The 19,860-nt window shown below is 44.9% G+C and overlaps 1 protein-coding gene across 5 annotated transcripts in view; it reads right to left on the bottom strand.

Moving 5' to 3' along the window:
• The window catches only part of Rhea (Talin_middle and talin-RS domain-containing protein rhea), a 42,467-nt gene that overhangs the window by 14,782 nt on the left and 7,825 nt on the right, over window positions 1-19,860 (bottom strand). For 2 of the 5 annotated variants that reach the window (XM_077413037.1, XM_077413038.1), the window contains exons 1-4: window positions 8,685-9,537; window positions 1,784-1,976; window positions 472-873; window positions 79-349 (exon numbers count right to left, since the gene is read on the bottom strand). In XM_077413037.1, the coding sequence (XP_077269163.1) occupies window positions 79-349; window positions 472-873; window positions 1,784-1,976; window positions 8,685-8,792 (974 nt within the window). In that variant the 5' untranslated portion in view covers window positions 8,793-9,537. Of the gene's footprint in view, window positions 1-78; window positions 350-471; window positions 874-1,783; window positions 1,977-8,588; window positions 9,538-12,254; window positions 13,743-18,538; window positions 18,655-19,860 lie in introns of those variants that run through there. The other 3 variants (XM_077413039.1, XM_077413042.1, XM_077413040.1) reach the window with 3 other exon arrangements.

The raw sequence follows: 19,860 nt of genomic DNA, 5'->3' as shown, positions 1-19,860 counted from the left end.
AAAAGAATGCGACATAGGTAAAACATTAATCGATATAAAATCGAGAAACATTGATCGATCACATTGAATGTAACTCACTCCAGGAAACCCGGTTTGTGTTTCTCCTCCTTATAATCGCCAAACTGAATTTGACACTGGATCCCGGCGAACACGCAAGCCTTTTCCTGCGTAATCGGATGCGTACCATCCAGAATTGCATCTCGCGCTTGCACGTATAAAAGCGACAATTGTACAGGATCGCGACTGTCAATGTTTTGATCCGAGAAAAAAAATTTCCTCCTCAGCAGAACGGTTTCGGATTCGTCTATACCTTGTTCGCGCAAGGTCTTGCTTGGATCTATCCAATTCACTGTGAGCCAAAACAATACAAAAGTCAGAAATGTATTTTGCAAACTTTTGCCTCAATATGTGTGCATGCTGATAAAATTTCAAATTAAATATCTACCAACGAGAGCTGGGAAGTTATTTTACCTTCGTCGTCGGTTTTCAACTTCTTCCTCAATTGTTCCATCTTCGCATCCCTCTCACCCTTCTCCTCTTTCTTTCTCTTCAATGTGAGAGTGCCAAAATTTCCAGGTTTCTGATTCTCGTTCTCGTCCTCCACTAGCTCGCGCACCAAGGAATACTCGTCGTGATTCGTGATACCTATCTTCGTACATATCACCACCATGAGATTGGCCACGGGCTGGCTGTCATCCACCAACATGGTCTTCAGCGTTCCGTCCAGCATGCGGACTCGCAGCGTACGGAGCTTACGGCGATACTCGAGCAGATCTCCATTTCTCAGGATGTAGTAGTCGAGATTTCGTCCGGGCTCGAGCCAAACTCCCTTCTTCACGTCCTCGTCAGCGAGAAATAGGCCATAATCTTTCGCTACGCAAAGAACAAAAAATTTAATCTTTATATTTTTGTATTAATTATTGTTTCTTTATATTATGAGAAATAAGAATTACAGGAATTATATCTTTTATGACTTACAGAGAATAGGATTTGGGCTTCGAATTTGTGGAGCATGAAAAGCCTTTATTTTTTTATGCTGCTTATCTCAATGTCTAAAGGTTGAAACAATCCCTCGAAAACAACGGATTTTTTATTTTTAACGAATATTGAAAATATATAAAAATACACTATTGTAGAGTATATAAAATAAAAACTTTTATGTGTAACATTTTTTCATATACCTTATATTTTCGAATATCTTGTCTTATAGGTACTTATATTCGCAAAAAATAGAAAATTGTTATTTTTGAGAGATTGTTTCAACCTCTAAGTATTGAGATAAGCAGCTAAAAACATATTGATCTAATATTCTTTATGTTCCATAATAGTTCAAAGCCCGTTCCCTTATTAAAAAAAAAAATGCAATATATAATATTATATATTTAATATTTTTAGTCTATTTTTTTTTTTTTTTTTTTTTTTTTTTTAGACATGAGTAAAAACGCGCACGTTTTAAGAACGAGCTGAATATCCATTCCTTTCGTCATCAGAATAAATTAAATCTCCAACGTAAAATTCTTTAGATGTCCTTTTATCGAGTTGGCAAGTAAAATACGCTGATATTTCCGGAATATTCATATCTGTATTACCCCGTTAATTTGCATTACGTTACATTATTAAATTACATTACCAGTAATTTAAGAAAAACTGGACAAAAAAATTTGATGCGTCTATCTGCGCGAGAGATATCGCGACATCTATTTTTGGGATATTTCACGTGACGTTGACGAAATATCTCGATAATACAATTAGGTCCCCGTCGAATAAAATATCGAGCGCTTACGTTGACCCATGTTGCTGGCCTCGGCGAGTTTCTCCCTGATGATACGACAGGCATCGTACACCGACGTGCTGGGATCGAACTGCATCATCTTGGTGGCGTTCTTCTCCGGTATGGAGATGCGTAAAGATAGGGTTGCCATCGCGATTGCCTGGGGTGACCTTCTGCGTGCGCGAAAACCTCCAGAGTCACTCGACTGAAAGAGTGGCCAGCCGCCATAAAACAAGATTATGAGCGTTAATCAAGACTGAGCGACGCGATTCGTTCGCTAATATTAATTAACGTTTCGTAACGCTTTCGTCGACGATCGGCGAGTATTTTTTTTTTTTCTCAAGACGACGAATCTTACGCGTGTAATATCGTCCTGGTCGCGGCGTCTCGCCGATCGCCACGCAGCGTGAAATTATATCTCGCGAAATTATATCAAATAATCCCGGTATTACGTGGACGGCAATTTAAAGGATTATGCAGGAGCACGCAGTTTCCGCTTTACGGCGAAATTGCACGCAACAAGTTGCAAGGGCCGACTATTATGTCCCCTACCGCGTTATATACGAATGTCTAATGACAGAAACTCGTTAATGTAATCGTGTAACGTTTTCGTTATGTTATTTGTGTTCGTTAAATCCGGAGAATTGTAATTATTTGTGCTAACGACATTAAGAAAAATAATGGCGCCGCCGCGCCGCGCTCGAAAGCGAGCTTTCCGCTTTGTGCCGAGATCCAGTTTAAGTTACTTTATACTTTCTGTTGCGATTTATCTGGAAAAAGCGCCGAGAAGAAGGGAATACGTTTCGCACGGGTTTGCGGGGACGGAGAAGGGTGAAGGGACCACGGCATTGGATTAAAAATGATCCGCACGAGACCAAAGGAGGCAGCCACTGTAAGATTCCTGTCTATATGTATATCGATCTTCCATATAGTAACATGTATTATATTTTTGCCACGCAAAATTTACCAGAGGGTAGCAACGTGTCTTTCACGAGCATAGAAACGCACAAAATGTATCATTTTACATTTTTTAGATTTTTTCCACATGTTTTTCCCACAACTTATTACGTTTCATAGGATAGGATATGATAATGCAAGATAAAAGTAAAAAGTATCGGAGATGTGCAAATAAGTTTTCTAACTTGCATAATGGATGAAGTAATAGATTAAGCTGGATTAAGGCAGAAACTACGTAAATATTGCGATAACTCTGTTATATTTACAAGGAATAATTTAAAAAAAGCGTGGAAACAGTAGATAAATAAAAATACGCCCTTTCACTCTCGAGCTCGAGATAATTAAATCGGATCCGATAGCAAAAAATAAAAGGGAACGTATACTCAACGAACGAAGTAATTAAATTCTCACGTGATACGCAGCTTCGGTGATTTATAAACGTGTAAAACACTCCGAGACGATGTCGAGATATAATTTAAACGAGCGGCTCCTCAGGGGGGGAAGAACGAATGGAGAGCGTGCCGTTTATAATACATTTGATCGCCTTAATAAAGATTACCCCGGGGAAGATATCTCGCCGGGAGTAATTGCGAGAGGAGAGCAAGGGGCAAACGCTCGCATTCTGAGATATGAATAGATTAAATCATGACATTGAATTCAAACGGAGTGTCATTACCCCCTGCTCCCGGGGGGGGGGGTACAAAACGCGCCGACAAGGGCGGAGCGGAGCTCGAGTGCAACTTCGGGGCTCCGGTCCTTTTATATAGAAGGAAGATTGCTATCTTCTCGCTAATTTGCGGCGCGCGAAACGCAAGCATTCTTCCGCGACAATAAGCGCGTCGTTAGACGTCGCGGGGATAAACATCCAATTTCGTTGTATTCATCCCGAGTCGGGATCACAGCCAACGGGTTCATTCACGCGTTTTTCCACGCGTGCCCTTTGCAGGGGGGCCGAGGGGAGGGGGGGAGGAGGCAAGGGAGAAAGGCAGACAGAACCCAGAAGGAATAGGCGATGCCGCGTAAATTCGTCGCAGGTATACACCCTACGCCAATGGGGATTTCCACTCTTAAAGGTTGCCAGGCAACGCCGGTCTCTGACTGTGTCAAACTCCAAGCGTGACCCCCTGCCATACCCCTGGCTATCCTTTCTTACGAGCTCTCTCTCTCTCTCTCTCACTCTCTCTCTCTCTCTCTCTCTCTCTCTCTCTCTTCTCTTTCTCGTGCGTTCTCTCCCATCTCGTCCCCGTTTCACTTATCTTCCCCTTTCACTCCCTCGCCCGTTTCTCTCGCCAACAATTTTCACCCAATTAACGTATGGTTTTGATTTCATCGCGCGTATCGAATATCTGACCTGGATAGGACGTGGATTGGATGATTACCGAACGCGAACGTGTCGATCACAATGGAGTTTGTCAGAATTGCAAAAAATGTACGCCCGGGTCTCCGGTCATCGAGTATTTTGCCGTGAAATTGTCGAGGGGAAAATTTTCAAAGTCGGTGAGGTATTTCGTCGTAATTATAGAAGAGGCAATTAAAGATCGGCTGTATAAATTCAGATGCGCTATAATATATATAATCATAACAAATCAATAATTTCCTCTCGCCGACGATTAAAAAATGATTTGTACAACAAATTCGTTTATTCAGGAAAATTTACTTTAACAATGTGAAATTTAAAACTATATTGATACGAGATCACATTGTGGAAAATTGCATGTCTGATTTTAGGTATGTATTTTGTTCACCCCCAAAGATACGAGCCAATACCTTTCCCTCTGAGCGATATCGCTGGAGTTTTTCTCTTTACAAAATAAAAGGGGGGGTCACAAAGTGAACGTCCTAATGGCAGAATGTAAAGAGGGGGGGGGTGAAAAATCGCACAACAGGCAATCGCTCGCAGAGCCGACGGCGTTTTACTGCGAAATTGAAACCGCACCGTCGGCTATACGAAGTTACTTTCGTTCAATTCGCAATACGTCACCTTCCTACCCGCACGAACTCGATTCAGAGGGAACGACCTCATTACATACAACTGGATCATCAACTCCATGCATACTGCCAGTGGGATGGAGCCACTTCACGACAATGCTGGCATTGATATTGCTGGTAAATTGAATATTCTTACGAGAGAGGGACACACGTTGCGCGACACATTCATCGTTGAAAGGCCGGCGATAAAGTGGCGGGGACTCTTTTGTTTCGTCGGCTCATGTTAAATTCAATTCTTTATTTACAAGTTCGATTAAACGAACAGTATAAGGACGCGAAAGCAAAGGGTAGTTAAAAATTTTTTTTGCGACAGCAAAGGTGGAACGTCACGCGACGCAATTGCAGCCCCAATTAAAAGTGAAATAATGGTCGATACATTTTTCACGAAGTCTCCTTAACGTCGCTACGGAAAATGGGAGACATTCTTTTTACAATGACCTCGGGGAAAAAGGAGCGCGCGATAGGAAAGGAAGGCGGAAGGAGCACGCTATTAGGAGCGGAAAGGAAAATTTGTTTACGTAACGTGATAAAACCGCTTCTTTATCCGGCGATCTTGCTCACGGTGCAGCGCGCCGTTGTTCTTTCCAACGTACTGAAACATAAATAGGGCTTTCATCTCGATCGAGCTCTCCAATACCTCCCTTTGAGGTATCCCAAAACAAATCGGCCATTTTATTCTCCCCTACTCATACCGTCTAAATTCTCTACGGATCTTCCATTTCGATAACGGCTGATCGCCCGAATTCCGAATACGAAGCGCGCTGTTATCAAACGCGACGAGCGCGATAGAAAAGAGAGAGAAGAGGCGGACTGAGTGGAGGAAGAGGAAAAAAAAGAGAGGAAGAGGCGGTGTGGAGTGTGGAGAGTGCCAGTTGCGCGATTCGCGTTAATCGAGAGCGTTTCTAAAATTAGACGTCGCGTATATAGTATCCGCGCCGCGATGACACTTGACGCGAGCTAATTGAGGGCGGCGATCCGGGGCGGTGGGCGGCGGGCCCTTGGGGGCAAGGGGGGTGGGTAACGAAGACGCGATTATGCGGCCGCGCTCCGCAAAATCGGCTAATCCCGCCGGCCTCGTATTCCTCATCCCTAATGGATCGTGCCGCGCGCATACGTGCCAATCAGCCGGGCGGGCCTCCGTCGATTATCGCGGAAACGGCGAATCTATAGTGGAAACGTGTTAATCTGTCGCCGTCCGGGCTCTCTCTCTCTCTCTCTCTCTCTCTCTCTCTCTCTCTCTCTCTCGTCATTTATCATCGCGGCGCAGCGCGCGCGATTGAATATAGCTTCGGACTTCGGACCGTTATTTGCCGCTCGCTAAAATCTCGCGATAATTCGCGGAAAAATTCCATGTCCCCCGCCGGTGGCGCATCCCCGGGAATTAGATAGCGATTCCCATTAGCGGGCCACGCGGTTATAAGTACCCGCGATAAAGCGTTGCCATTATCGATATAATAATTTGGACACCCTCGAATTAATCTTTATGCAAATCCTCGCGCGGCTCCCCCAGGCTCGTACACGAGCATCGGTTCGAATTAACTTGTGTCTTAACCTGATTCTCCGATCTCCGGCTATTTTTCCAGGTATAGAACTGTGCAGAAAGAGAGCTTTCATTTAAACTTCAGTCAAGTTCGGGCCGCGTTTACGAATGCAACTCACCGGCGTTTACAACTCGGACGTGATGTTACCGGTGTTTTTGCCCCGGTTTTCCCTGGAGGATGATAGCAATGCGAGTGCTAACAAGGCCAAACGCGCCACACAAGCCTTATGCATATATACTCCGCGCAAATTACATTTCCTATGCATTAGAATATACTTCGCACCACCACTTCGCAAGATTAATGCTGATAACATAATTTCCCTCGGTTTTATCTGGTACATACATTAATGTCGTTTTTCGCGATTCTTCCATTGAAGCCCAGCTTCCCAAAGTTGGTTTAGATACCCGCTAACTGATGAATTATGCAAAAGTTAGGCAAAATCAAAAATTAATAATTACCGACCGGTTCAATCATTACTATCGATATAATCGCTGACTAAATTACTAATTATGACTGCAGTGTAATCATCAAGTAATCATGATCCAATGATCCATTAATTATAAAGTAATTATGCCTTTATAATTAATTTCACAATTTAACATATCACTATACATATAATGAAAACGAAATATAATATTTCATCTGATATAATTATCAATTAATTGCAGATTGGCAAATGTAATTTTTGATTAATAATTTATCTCAGTGACGATTGTTCTAATCGCGAATGATTTATTAATTCTATATAAATCTATATAAATTCTATACAAATGTTGGAAAATATTAAATCTTATTATTAAGATCATCAAACTCACTCAGATAAAAATAATGAATTGTCACGAATAATCGTGACTAAGACACCGTAAAAAATGCGTACAATCTACTAAATGAAATTTGCTCGAGTAGAAGCTATATATCGGCGTGTAGATACGAAACACTTACTGCCATTTACTTTGGGCTACAGTATGCAGTTACCATGCTCCATTCTCGGAGCAAGTTATAACGCCGTCGTCAGCTTTTTTAACTTCATCGCCGCCTCGCGAGAAGGGTAGCAGTCGGTCGGTTCTCACACCCTCTATCCCACGAACGCTTTGTCCCCCCCTCTCTCTCTCTCTTTTTCAGTGTCGTTGCCACCCTTTGCGGATGTCATCACATTTTTCCGCACGTCACTACCCCAGTTGAACCGCGTAGGAACATATAAAACGCGCGCGTAACTCCTTACGGGTTATCCGAACAATTTATTAACCCCTACGATTATCCGACAACTTACGAGAATATTGATATTCTCGCTGCTATTAATTTTTCGCCAGGAAAACTCATTCTTCAGCCTTATTTTTCAGCTTTGCGAGAATAAAAGTACTTTATGCTACGTCGTAAAGTTTCAGCTTCCTTACACCGGCGTACATTACGCGAATTTACTTTTACAATGTTAATTTCGTGATATTGTGAGACGCTGTTACAATTACTCCGTTAAAGTTTCTCTCCGCTTTCAAAGGCGGATGAGAAAAGGATCCTTTTTATTCTCGTGACGCTTTACTTTATTATACCTTGTACGTTACGCTGCGTTAAATATATGCATTCGGGACACACTCGGTGTGGTACAAAGCTACATGTAGATGCAAATATAACACACTGCATTTGCGGACGTTAAACAAAGCACAAATGCAACTTATCGACGTTCGCCCGACACACATGATGCGGATCGATTGAATAAACGTTTGTAAATAAACTCCCAACGGCGCAACAAAAGTTTTGATAAATTCACTTGTAAGGGTATGAAATAGTATATGCTGTTAGCCATCTAAATTAAATGAATATTTCATCGAGCTGAACAAATAAAGCCGTACAGCTCCTCGCGAGTGGCGTCGCACGCATCGAACAACTTTATAGGACGAAAGTTTTTTAATACGCCAAGAGCTGTGCTAAATCTAAATCTAACACTTCATCTAAGCACTTCGTCTATGAAACATCATCAGAACAAACATTTAGAGACGAGAGACGATCGGAGCCTCATTTTATTTATGAACTGCATATTATAATTAAGAAATACATATCAGTGAATGTTAAATTTCTGTTTCAAATCGGAGATTTTATAATTATAAAACGAAATGTGTTCTCCGTTCGTTAAATTGGCACAAAGCGTCGATTTATGCTTTGGCCATTATCGCGAGGAATCGCGTGTGTAAACAGTCTTACGAAACGAGGCACGACGTTTCTCGCTGAAGGCAGGCAAATGCCACGTGGCTATATAGCTAACGAGCGATAACGGATGGACGATGTAACGCGCGATGACTGACTCACATAAGAAAAAAATAGTGGATAATATTTACCTCCGGCGACGCATTCGTATTGGCTTGCTTTAGCGGTGCCTAGCAGCAACTACATCTATATATCTAATTTTGGCTATTGGCGACTCCCTATAATACCCAGGATCGTGGAACGTTGGGCGCCGGCTGACGTCGTTTCCGGTGCAAGCTTCTCGTGTAAAGATAATTTACTATCCCTACGAAGCTGCAGCACGGGTTCAGCTCCATTTCTTACTGTATTTTTATTCACGATCGCGACCGGTTTACGACGACGACGACGACGACGGTGACAACGAGCTTCGGTAGCCCCGTAAATCCCGCCATTTATATCGATATTCCATTAAACGATCCTCGATGAACGAGATTATTCGTAGAACGTCGACGCCGCTTGATTGAAGCATAGGATTAATACTAGGAATATATTATAATAACAATAATTTTTCACTGAAAAAAATTTCAATTGACTTTGGATCAAAGGAATAAATGCTAATTAATTACGTGCGATTTTTTAAATTAATGTTAGAAGGGGAATTATAAGATACAGAGGTAAAGTCCGAGAAGCAAAATTCGAGGAATCAGGATTCTTATATTTTCAAGAATAAATTCGTATGCTCAAAATCAAATCATATATGTTAGGCCGCGTTATTTCTCGACACTTATCCCGATTGGTTTTATCGTACGACGAGCCCCACACACAGGCGTCACTGAATCGCTTCGATTGCGAGGATCGATGGCTTCGAGCGAACGCCGCGAGTCTCGCGCGACATCCCCGACCGCGTGTGTAGTAGCGCGCCGCGATCCCGCATAGGCGGCAACCCCCCCGTGAAACCGCGGACGCGCGACTTGGCCCGGACGACCGGATCCTCGCGCCGATCCTCCGGGGGCGACGGACGCGGATGGAATCCCGAGGGAAACTTGTGAGAGAGGTGTGCGACGCGACGGGCACACGAACGGACGCGTCACTTCGATCGCCGGTCAGAAACTGAATGTGCCGCGGTTCGAGCTGTAAGGCTCGAAATGTGGAGACGAGAGGGTAGAGGATCGGGGAGCCACCCCCTTGCACTCGCTCGCTCGCGCGTTCTCTTTTTCCCGAAGGGGATGCGGGACTCCGAGGCGGGGGATGGAGCGACGGGGCGGCGGACGGGGAACCGGAGGGGGGCATCCGCTGTACGACGATTCTCTCTGGGATCTACATCGGGCATGTTCGGGGCTTCTGCGCACTAGTGCCCCAGTAACACACCCCCGTGCACCAAATCGGGAAAATCTCGAGCGTCACGAGAGCGCGAACAAATCGCGCACGTCCCCCGGTTGCCTCGGTTTTTCACGATTTTCTCCGAACGATTAAGCTTCTCTCTCGTTCTCATCGATCCGTTTGAGAACTAAAACTCTAACTATAATCGCTCTATTAAAAAAATAAAATAAAAGAATATTCTCTTACATTTATTTTATATCTTTTTATTAGTCATTTTTTTATGGATATAGCGACGTAGAGCATATCAACGTTTTATCTCACGGCGAATAATTATACATGTCTCTTGATCTTCTCCCGATTTTCACGATTATCTAATCTTACATTTCCAACGCGTGTTTTTTTCTCAGTCACACTCTGAATATCTTTATCTCACGCTTTCGTTAAATCGCGAGGTTTTTACTCTAATTTTTATTCGAATCGATTCAGAGCTGGTTCGAGGGATCGCGCGAGACTCGGAGCCAACGCTAACGGGGAACTAGCGTTATTGTCGAGCCGCAAAGAATATAGTCTGCCGGGATTTCAAATAAACGTACGCCTGTGTGTCGGGTTGAGTCGTTTTAACGTCTGGACGCTCGTGACCGGGCGGTGACAGATGCGGAAATCATCGATTCTTCCTCCGCCGCGTCGAGTAAAGGATTAAAATAAAAGATACGCCGGCCGCCGCGCGTCTTTGTCGCGCCAGACGAGAAACAAAAGGAGAGATAAAGAACCGTATAGTAATCCGTATCCGTAATTCCGGCCGGATTTAGAAACGGACAGTTTGCCCCGCGAAACGTTGCGAAAAGAAGGCAGAACAATTACCTCTGAAATTTTTTTTATTTACACTTCACGGAGAGTCAGTCTAAAATTAGGAATTGTTCAAGCTAATTTAATCGAAGAAACATTTTAAATATCTGCACCACGAGAGAGACTTCAAATATCCTTAATTTTATTACAAATGTCAAGTGCTGCGAGCGTGTCGCCACATAAAATCATATCTACTAGAGAGATTCGGTATACTTTTAACATACCCGTCATCAATAAACCCGGACGGTTACCGTGTCTCTATTGGAAGCCCTCTATTGGAAAATGATTAATAATACTTGAATATGTAAACGAGAGATTGTACAGCTGAAAACTGTACTGTCAATAACGTAATTCTATCGGGAAAATGTCAAACTCAGAAATCTATATCGTTCGCTCGTATCACATTATGAACCTTTTATTTTTGTTCAAATAATTATTTAGGGTACTCCCGGCCCCCCTCATCCTATTCGCCGGATCTGTGTCGCGAAATTTTGCAAATCGCTCTCTTTCGATTCTTCCAACATATACATAAGTTTATGATCGTTTGACTTGTTTGCCCCAGTTACGTACAATTCTATATAAACAATTTTATAAAGAATAACAAATATACCGTAATAATGGAAACCCCTAGACCGTATCGATCCCTATCGAATGAAATTTAACATCGTCGTTTGTGGGTTCCGGAAGACCGAATCTATCTCGTTTCGTTCATTTAAAACAATTTCACGGGATGGACGGTTTTAGAGGCAAAGAATCCAACGTGTGTGCGTGAATGCCTGATTGTTATTACCGTAGCTTTGCCTCCCTCGATATCGGACAATTTCGGGACCCCGGAAAGTCGACCCTCGTATTATACTATCTGATTTCGAGATCGTAGGGGGTTGTTACCACGACTCGCTCTTAATAATTGAGTATGCTATCTCGATCGTTTTGTGGCAATCAATTGTATACCCCCTCGATCTTGTTAAGCTCGTTTGTCTGTCCGATTTTTAAGCCCGGCAAACGTCAGAACGTGTGATTTTTAATTTTGGTACAGGGTTCAATAGTGGTTGACAAAAAAAAACTCCTACCGATAAGTAAATTAATAAATATATTTTCACTTGTATGTATACATTTATTATTTTTGTGTTACGTAATAATAAATTTATTAACTGTACTATTACCGAATGATCATGCAGCAATATTACGCACAATTTACTCACACAAATAAACATGGATGCAAAAGATAGAGCCGTAGATCTCGATCGACAAATTCTTTACACTGATTATTTGCTGTCGAGTGCTTTTGGTCAGATTTTAAGTGATTAAAGCAGCTCAGTTTATATTTTTTGTCGTTTTTTTTATTCGGAGCATGTCAGCAAAACTAAAAGTTACCAACGGTCATCCTGGCATCTTAATTTATTTAATTGGAGATTCACGAAACTATGTCTACAGAGATTTACGTTTGGAGAAAACCTCGATTTTCTCCGTCAACTTCCAGTCGTTTTAGATCGACGTGATAGCGCGCGACACATCAAAAGCACGCGCAGCGAGAGAACAGCGAGCGACGTTAGACGTTATTCTACTTCGCTAACAATCGCTAAAGCTATACGGCTCGCAAGGGCAGCCGAAACTCCCTCTTGCATCACACAGCTGAATAATTTCTTACTCACCGCGCCGGTGTCATCGTGGTGTCACTCGATCGCGCTCGGGGGAGGGAGATCTCTCTTCTCGGACGGATTCGTCGCGCCCGTGATCGATTCAGCGCGAGGTACAAGCGAGACGGCACAGAAGAAAAGCGAGACTTCTGTACGTCTACGAGGATACTCTCTACGTTAGGGGGATGATCCTCGTCGACTGCACGCTGCGGGATCCTCGTGTCTTCGGGATCACGATCGTTCGCCCCGGTCACAAAAGCGGGAGCGGGTAAATCGGGACTAGTGTACAAGGCACAGGGAAAAGGGACGGAGCTTGATTCTCGTTCAACCTCGATCGAGGGAAATAAAGGAGAGGAGGAGGAAGAGGAGGAGAACTCTCGGAAAGATCCGGACGAACTTGGATCTCGGTAAGGCAATCTCGTGGTTGGATCGATAATCGACTCGGAGGGAAAATAAGCTCGTTGGGTTTGGGATTCTACGTCGAATGCCGACGACGAAGTTGATTCAGTTTGGAAAAAGGAAAGAAATGCGGGGGGGGGGGGTATGGAAAAAACGGGAAAGTGTCGGACAGTTTCGCTCGGGGAAAATGGATCTCAAAAAGAGAACTTATTGTCACGATTTGGACGGCGATTCTAAGGCACGAGGAAGTTCCGAAACGCGACAGCCGTGCGTTACATCGCGATGCACTTTTCGACCAACTACACGTTTCTTTCGCGCGACCGCGGACGGCGAGAAGACAATCGGCCGAACGACGATAATAAACATAAAAAAAAGAGAGACAACCGCAAACGGAACCGCGAAAGTATTTTCCGAAAATTGCAAGCGAAACCGCACGTGTGTGTTTTCAGAAAAGGGACTCGACGATATATAGACAGCAGCACGGTTTTGCGCGCGGTTGGAATATAGTGAAAATAATAACGGACATTTTTCTTTTTTTTTCGTAAAAACCGTAATACCGCCGATGGCTCGGAGGGAACTGAGAATCAAACACAGAAACGGAAGTTTGTTTTACCTGCCTGTCTGCGAGAAACGTTAAACCGATTAATACTGCTTGCACGTCCGGAGGGAACGATCGCGAGACGTCTTTCACTGCGACGAGAGATGGAAACGGTCGGGCCCCCTCCCGATTAAAGACTCTATCTTTCGCGAAGCCGGACAAACAGGAACGGAGAATAAATAAGTGAAATAAGGATAGCACGTAAGAGATCGATTTAAAATCAAACGTGTAAAAAGGAAGAGGAAGGAAAAGGATTTAAGGAGGAAGTTCGGAAAGCTGGGGAAGCGAGCTCGAGTGGAAGTTTCGGAATCGTTGATTTCTGGCGGTGGATGCGAAGGGTCTCGAAGGGATGGGAGAAGAGTGCGAGGGTAGAGAGCAAGGGCGAGGATGTTACCCCGACGGCTGTCGCCAAAGAAGTGATAGGTCTGCGGCCTTGCGCGCGGTACCCGAACCGAGGGCGACGTAGGGAACCGAGCGAGGGGACACCCGGCCGAGGGGCGCAGACGCGAGAGTTTATCGGTGGACGAGGGCGGCGACGATTGGCGGCGACCGTCCGACGCTGCCCCGCTTCCTCGTGCTCCGCCAATTCGCGAGGGGGTGAGTCGTCCGTTCGCCGAAGCCCCCCTCTATACCATCTCGCCGCGGGAAGATCTCGCGCGAGCGGGGTGCAGCAGCAGCAGCATCAGCAGCGTGATGCCGACCCCTTCGAAATTCGAGTGTCGTATCGCGCTATAGGACATCGCTGGCCCTTTTTCGCTCCCCCTTCTCCCCCCTTCCCCCTTCATTCCCCGCGGCGAGCGCGAAAAAGCGAGCGTGTTTTCCGCCGAGGCCGCCGAGACTCCAGCGACGAATTTGACATCAGTAAATTGCAGTAATCGAGATGACACCGGTCAAATTTATAGGACGATTACGGGGATGCAATTGCAATTAAACTAATGATGTCGCTGCAAAGACTCCGACTTGGTGCCTCGGTCAATCTTTCGGGTACCACCGAATTGAAATACGAACGTTATCAATTTCACACGTGCGTCGCTCGCTACAGATACATGTACCAAGTGATTATTCGAGTGGTTGCTTTACGAGGCAACTACTACTAATTACATTGTACTTTTCACCACACATCTCGGTGAATTCTACTTTTCACAAGTCGGTCTAAAAGTTCGAACTATAAAAATTTAATCCCGCAAGTTCAAAAGTTTAAGAGTCATTTCAAGACAGTTATCTTTCTTAGGAATAAAAGCAGAGGTTCTCTAAGATCACTTTTTCATAAATAGGTATATTATACATGCTGCATTTTCCTTGTTCCCGAATTTTGTAGAAAAGTTATAACTTCGAAATTTTTTATTGAAAAATGAATAAGATAAAAATGTTACGCCGCACGTGAATCGTAACGTGAACTTTCCACGCGAGCGTCTCCGTTTCTCAGATACGGCGACCAGTGAGAAAAAGGTTTACATACATCGATGCGCAGACCAAATTTATTTACGTCACGCGGCCCCGAGATACCCTATCGCTTAAATTACGAAAATGAATTATGCGCTAAAAAGCGAACCGAGGGATACGGACGCCCAGGCGTAAACAGCAATATCATCTCAGGTGGCGTGCACGGTGAATGACAAAAAATGATAATGCAAATCTAAGAAGAAAATTACCACGTCAACCTATAGCTTTTTCGAACGTGGCATTTCAGCGTTTCGCCGCGTTCGGAGTATCAGCAAAAAAGCACCCTCTGCTACCTCGACCGGTGAACGTTGTAGGCACTTTTACATCCAGCGGTCGATTCGCGTATAATCATTAAATTTCACATTATCAGAGTTCGGCTGTATTTCTCTCGTTTACTGCTTTTATTCGCGTCGCGCGCAGTGTAACACGAATCTCACGTATCCAGCCAGCGTTCATTTAAATATATTTTATGCGATAATCCAATGAAGGAAAGAGCTTCGATCGCACGTGCGGGAAGAAGCGCAATGCAAGATCGGATCCGAGATAATTTTCTTAGATGTGGGCTTAGGTCGCTGGCCGTATACGAAAGATCCGAAAACAGGCCTTATCGGCCGCGGGACCGAGCAGGGGTGGGTGAAACGGGGGGAACGCAGCGGAGGGAGATGATAATGCGAGTCTGCAGGCGGGAGGTCTTCTGCGGGAGAGGATGGGGGAGTGTCACTTAGGAGCACGACGTGTAAGGGAATGGTCACCGTCCCGGGGGGTGAATTGAGATGTACAGGCAATTTATGCAGCGAGCGGCACTCCCGCCCGGAAGTCGGCGAGCGGCCGCGCTTGACCATAAACCCGCTTGCAAAACATCGCCGAGCTTTCTTCCCGAGGAAAAAGATGGACGAAATAAAAAAATCGAATATTCCCGCACGCGACCGATGCGCGGATATTTCTGTCATTTGAGCGCGGCTCGCGCTGTCAATTCAAGATGTTCGTTACATTGCTCCCAATTACGGCTCATACGTGACGATGCGAGAAACGCGATTATGTTAAACGACATGGAAGTAGATATTATTTGACGAGTTGAACTCGATAAAATTTTATGACGCAATCCCGTGATAATTTCTCTGGAGAGTTTTAAATGATATATAAAATGAAAACAAAAGGCATTTTTTTTTCAGATACGTATAAATGTGTTGTCGCATTATTTAGATGCAGGGAATCAAATTGTTGTTGTGATAAAGTCAATTAATTCAATCCCGAACAAAAAAGGAGCAAACATAAACACGATCTGCGGCTGTGACATAACGGGAAAAACAATTCATATCGTGATAATAGATTTAAAACAAATGGGAAACACGACGCTTATCTCGAAACAGAAATACACGCCCGCATTATTAAAGTATTTCACTTATTTATACCCTAAAAGCGACATTTGCCGAGCCCCGGCAGGATGTCCACGTGTATATCACGCGTGCCTTCTTGCCTCGCAATTGCGAGCGGCGGAAATGACGGAAAGCAAGCTTCTACGGCCGCGGAGCCGGGGGGAGACAGAAAGCAGAGGATGGGACGAATTCGTCCCATTCGGGATGAATTAAGGATCTACCCTCTAAGTATGCCTCTGCTTTTCTTTTTGTTCACCATCTCGCGCTCTATCCCAACCCTCTTTCTCCCTCTCTTTCCATGGCCATCAACCCTTATCGTGGTAGCGTCAATCACTCTCTCCATACACGGTGAAACTTATCGTTCGATTAATCGGCTTGACAATGCGCCTGTCGATTCGAGTTACCCCCGGATTCGCGCGCGCGCGCGCGCGCGTGCGGTCAGTCCCCGAAAATGCAGCGCTCGTCCGACAACGATTTACGGCCGGAAAAGTTTTATGGTTCCCAATTATACGGAGGATCCTCTCTCACGTGAAATTGTTAGCGAGTGAAAGCGTAAACTATTAGAGCTTCGCGTATTGTTTAAAACACTGAATGTTGGACGAAACCTTCGCCACTGACCAATAAGTGTGAATTACGTTTGATAATTTTCGATTGTAGGAAGAATAATTGTAGGAAGAAGAAACATACATCGTACTCTGGTATCGCTCATTACATCACTCTCGCTCGCATTATCGCGTATATGATTATATTTGTAATCGTTTATAAAAATTTCCTATCTCGCCGAAAGTTTACGATTTATCGCGTCCTTTTTTTTTGTATAATAAAATAGAGAGGGAACGAAATGCGCGCTATCTAAAAAATGCATCTACGAAAATGGTTACACTATTCTCCATACGCGCGTATGGGGAAAAGTATAAAATGGCTGCAATAGTAAAAGTTACGATCAAACGTGGCAACGAATGTCATATGTTCAACTTGTCATACCTATAAATCTACACGCAAGTAGAACAAGTGTTGTCGGACTCGGTGTTTGTTTGCAGTGTGTTTCGATGTGTTAGAGCAGCGCTGTAAGTTCGGCGCCAAAATGTCTGGACCATAACGTTTCCATTGTATAGTCCCGTATGTGCTCGTGCCACTCCGAAATGTGCATGGCATATCGCTCATGAAATTCGAATATTCCAAATCTCGCGGACGAAGGATTTCTCCGCGTTGCGCATAATGCGCTTAATCACGTAATGGAATTTTCGGCTGTCATTTAGATGGATCGTCACGCGTTACTCCGAAACTCAGAAAGGCGGGGGGGTCTTTTCGAATTTCATTTTTTATTCGACACGCGTATTATTCGGGTAAGAATTTTGCGCGAGCGCATTATCGGAACTCTCGCGTGAGAAAATCGAGAGAACAGGGAAGGGAGCAATTTCGTCGTGGGTTGGAGTAGATTTTAATTTCGGACTGTGGCAAGACGAGAAAGGAGACGCGCGTGCCTTCACACTTTAAACCTCCCATCGTGCTTAGGGCATTACGTACGTTGCGGAATTATCGAAGACAAACCGAACGAGAGAGACGGGTTCGGCAATATAAACGACGCCTGATCCCTCCGTTCCGCCGCGCGGCTACAAACGCACGACAACCGTAACCGCCGAGCTCGGACCGGTGGACAGATGTGCAGATTGCATGAACCGCAGAATGGAGATTAAAGATAATGCGGGGAGATACGAGCGAATTGGTCAACGGAGACCATTGACCTTTTAACGCCATTTGCGCGACGGGCCATTTGCCCGTATATTCTTATTAACAACCAGAACAGCGTTCTCAGCAACGTTATGAAAAAAGTGTTCTCTCCTCATCTTTTCCATGCCATGCGCTTCAAAAATACTCGAGATTTCGCTGAACCACAAAAAGGGAAACGGAACTGTAGATCCTTATATATTGAGCATCAGATTTTGTCGCGTATGCTCTGATGGAATATTATGGTAAAGTGCGATCGGCTTCGATCAGATCGAAGCGTGCATCCGATCCGCACGTATTCGCGTGAATTCGCACGTCCTCGAATTGTTCACGGAGAGAAAATGCCCCCTCACCCTTCTCTCCGCCCCTCTTTTCTCTCGCCGATCTCGAAATGCCTATTCAAATTTTACGGGTCATATTTGTCGCAATTAAGTGTTATATTTTCGGGATTATGGCCCAGAAATATTCCATATTGAGCGCGGGGACGAGCCTCCTCGTCCTGGTATACAGATAAATTCGGAGGGGGCCTGCGAGGAGAGCGTGGGTTACGCGAATGAGATGGACGGAGGTATAGAGGAGCGAGTTTATGGCACTTGCGGGGGTATAGCGGGCACTTTCGTCTGACTCACGTCGAAGAAGCGAGAAGAAGAGGGATGGCGCGCGGGGACGGAGCTCACTTTTACGAGATCCTCCGGAACGGGAAAGCGAGCCGTGAATACGATTTGCGCACCGGAAGCGACCACTTCGCTACTTACTTCGTTGCCTCGTCGTTGTTCCTTATGCCGTTGCTGGTCTCGCTCTCCCCAGGTCGTGTGCGCGCAATCCGAAAATCCACGTTCGTTCGTTCTCGTTACTCGTCAATCACGCGTATCTGGAAATTATCCAAGGCAATAAAATTAAGTCTCTGTACAATCTCTCGAGTGGATGCCTTAATTCAAGGGCAAATAAAATCGCACGGTACATTAAACTAAAAATCTGATCTCTCTTATTTATAAAAAATATATCAATTAAAATGTCTATACATATTCATTTGTAATCATATAAGAAATTTAATTATATATGACTAGAACTAGACTATTTATAATTTTTTTAATCAAAAAAATTTAACACGCATGCAACGCATAAAATAAAAATAATGAAAGCCAGATATGGAAGATTTACAACGCAGTTCTCCACCAACAATTATACCTGACATTCTGTTCTTTCGTCTTCGAGTCTTCGTAAAAACTTCTAGCTCGCAAAACAAAGCGTCAGTAACCCTATCCACGCGACATCAGCAATATGGAGCATGCCCGGCACGTGTCATCGCGAGGCAAGAGAAAAAGAAGAATAAAAGTTCCGGGAACGGCTGCCGCGGTGTGGGCAGAAGAATTCTCGACGATTCTTTCTCTCCCGAAAGAGACGACGACGGCAGACGACGGCGAACGGAGAGGATGGCGCCTCGGAAGATTTTCGCAAATTTCGGGCGCGTCGCTGGCGAAAAGACGAAGAAAGAGGGATGCTGCGTTGGTGGAAGACGGAGGAAGCGAGACGCCGATGGTGGAGAACGAATGGAAACGCGGAGAGATAGAGCGACACACGGAGGTAGAGAAAGAGAAGGACGGGGAGGGAGAGAGAAAGTCAGAAAGGGGGTGAGTGCTGGCGGCGTTATGGCGGGCGCCGAGGGTGGCGCCGCGACGCTTTGGCGCCTTCAACGCCGAGACGCTCCACTGATGCTGGCTGCATGTACCCACGCACACATCCGCGTGCACCCTCTCGTCCCCGACTTACCCCCCTGTGTCCCTTACCCTTCCTTCAGCGTAACTCTCCTCCTTGCCCCCCTTTCCTCCTCCCGGCCCGTACACACGGTAATACACGTATATGTACGCGCGCAATGAGAGTTCGAGATTCTATTTCACACACGCGTACAGAGGCCACCCCTGTCTCTCTCGTCACCGGCGCGCTACCCTTAACCGCCGTGCGTATACGGACATTCTGTGCGGCAGGAAGGGGGTGGGTGAATAGGTAGACGGCGTTGGAGAGCGCGGGGCGCTGGCAGGGATGTTTAGATGCGCATCAGAAGCGGAACTGGAATCCG

Source organism: Temnothorax americanus, unplaced genomic scaffold (assembly GCF_048541705.1).
Source record: "Temnothorax americanus isolate GAGA-0224 unplaced genomic scaffold, ASM4854170v1 Scaffold32, whole genome shotgun sequence".
Classification (NCBI taxonomy): Eukaryota; Metazoa; Arthropoda; class Insecta; order Hymenoptera; family Formicidae; genus Temnothorax; species Temnothorax americanus.
Note: the sequence above shows the minus strand (reverse complement) of the source record. Positions and strands in the feature narration are given on the sequence as shown.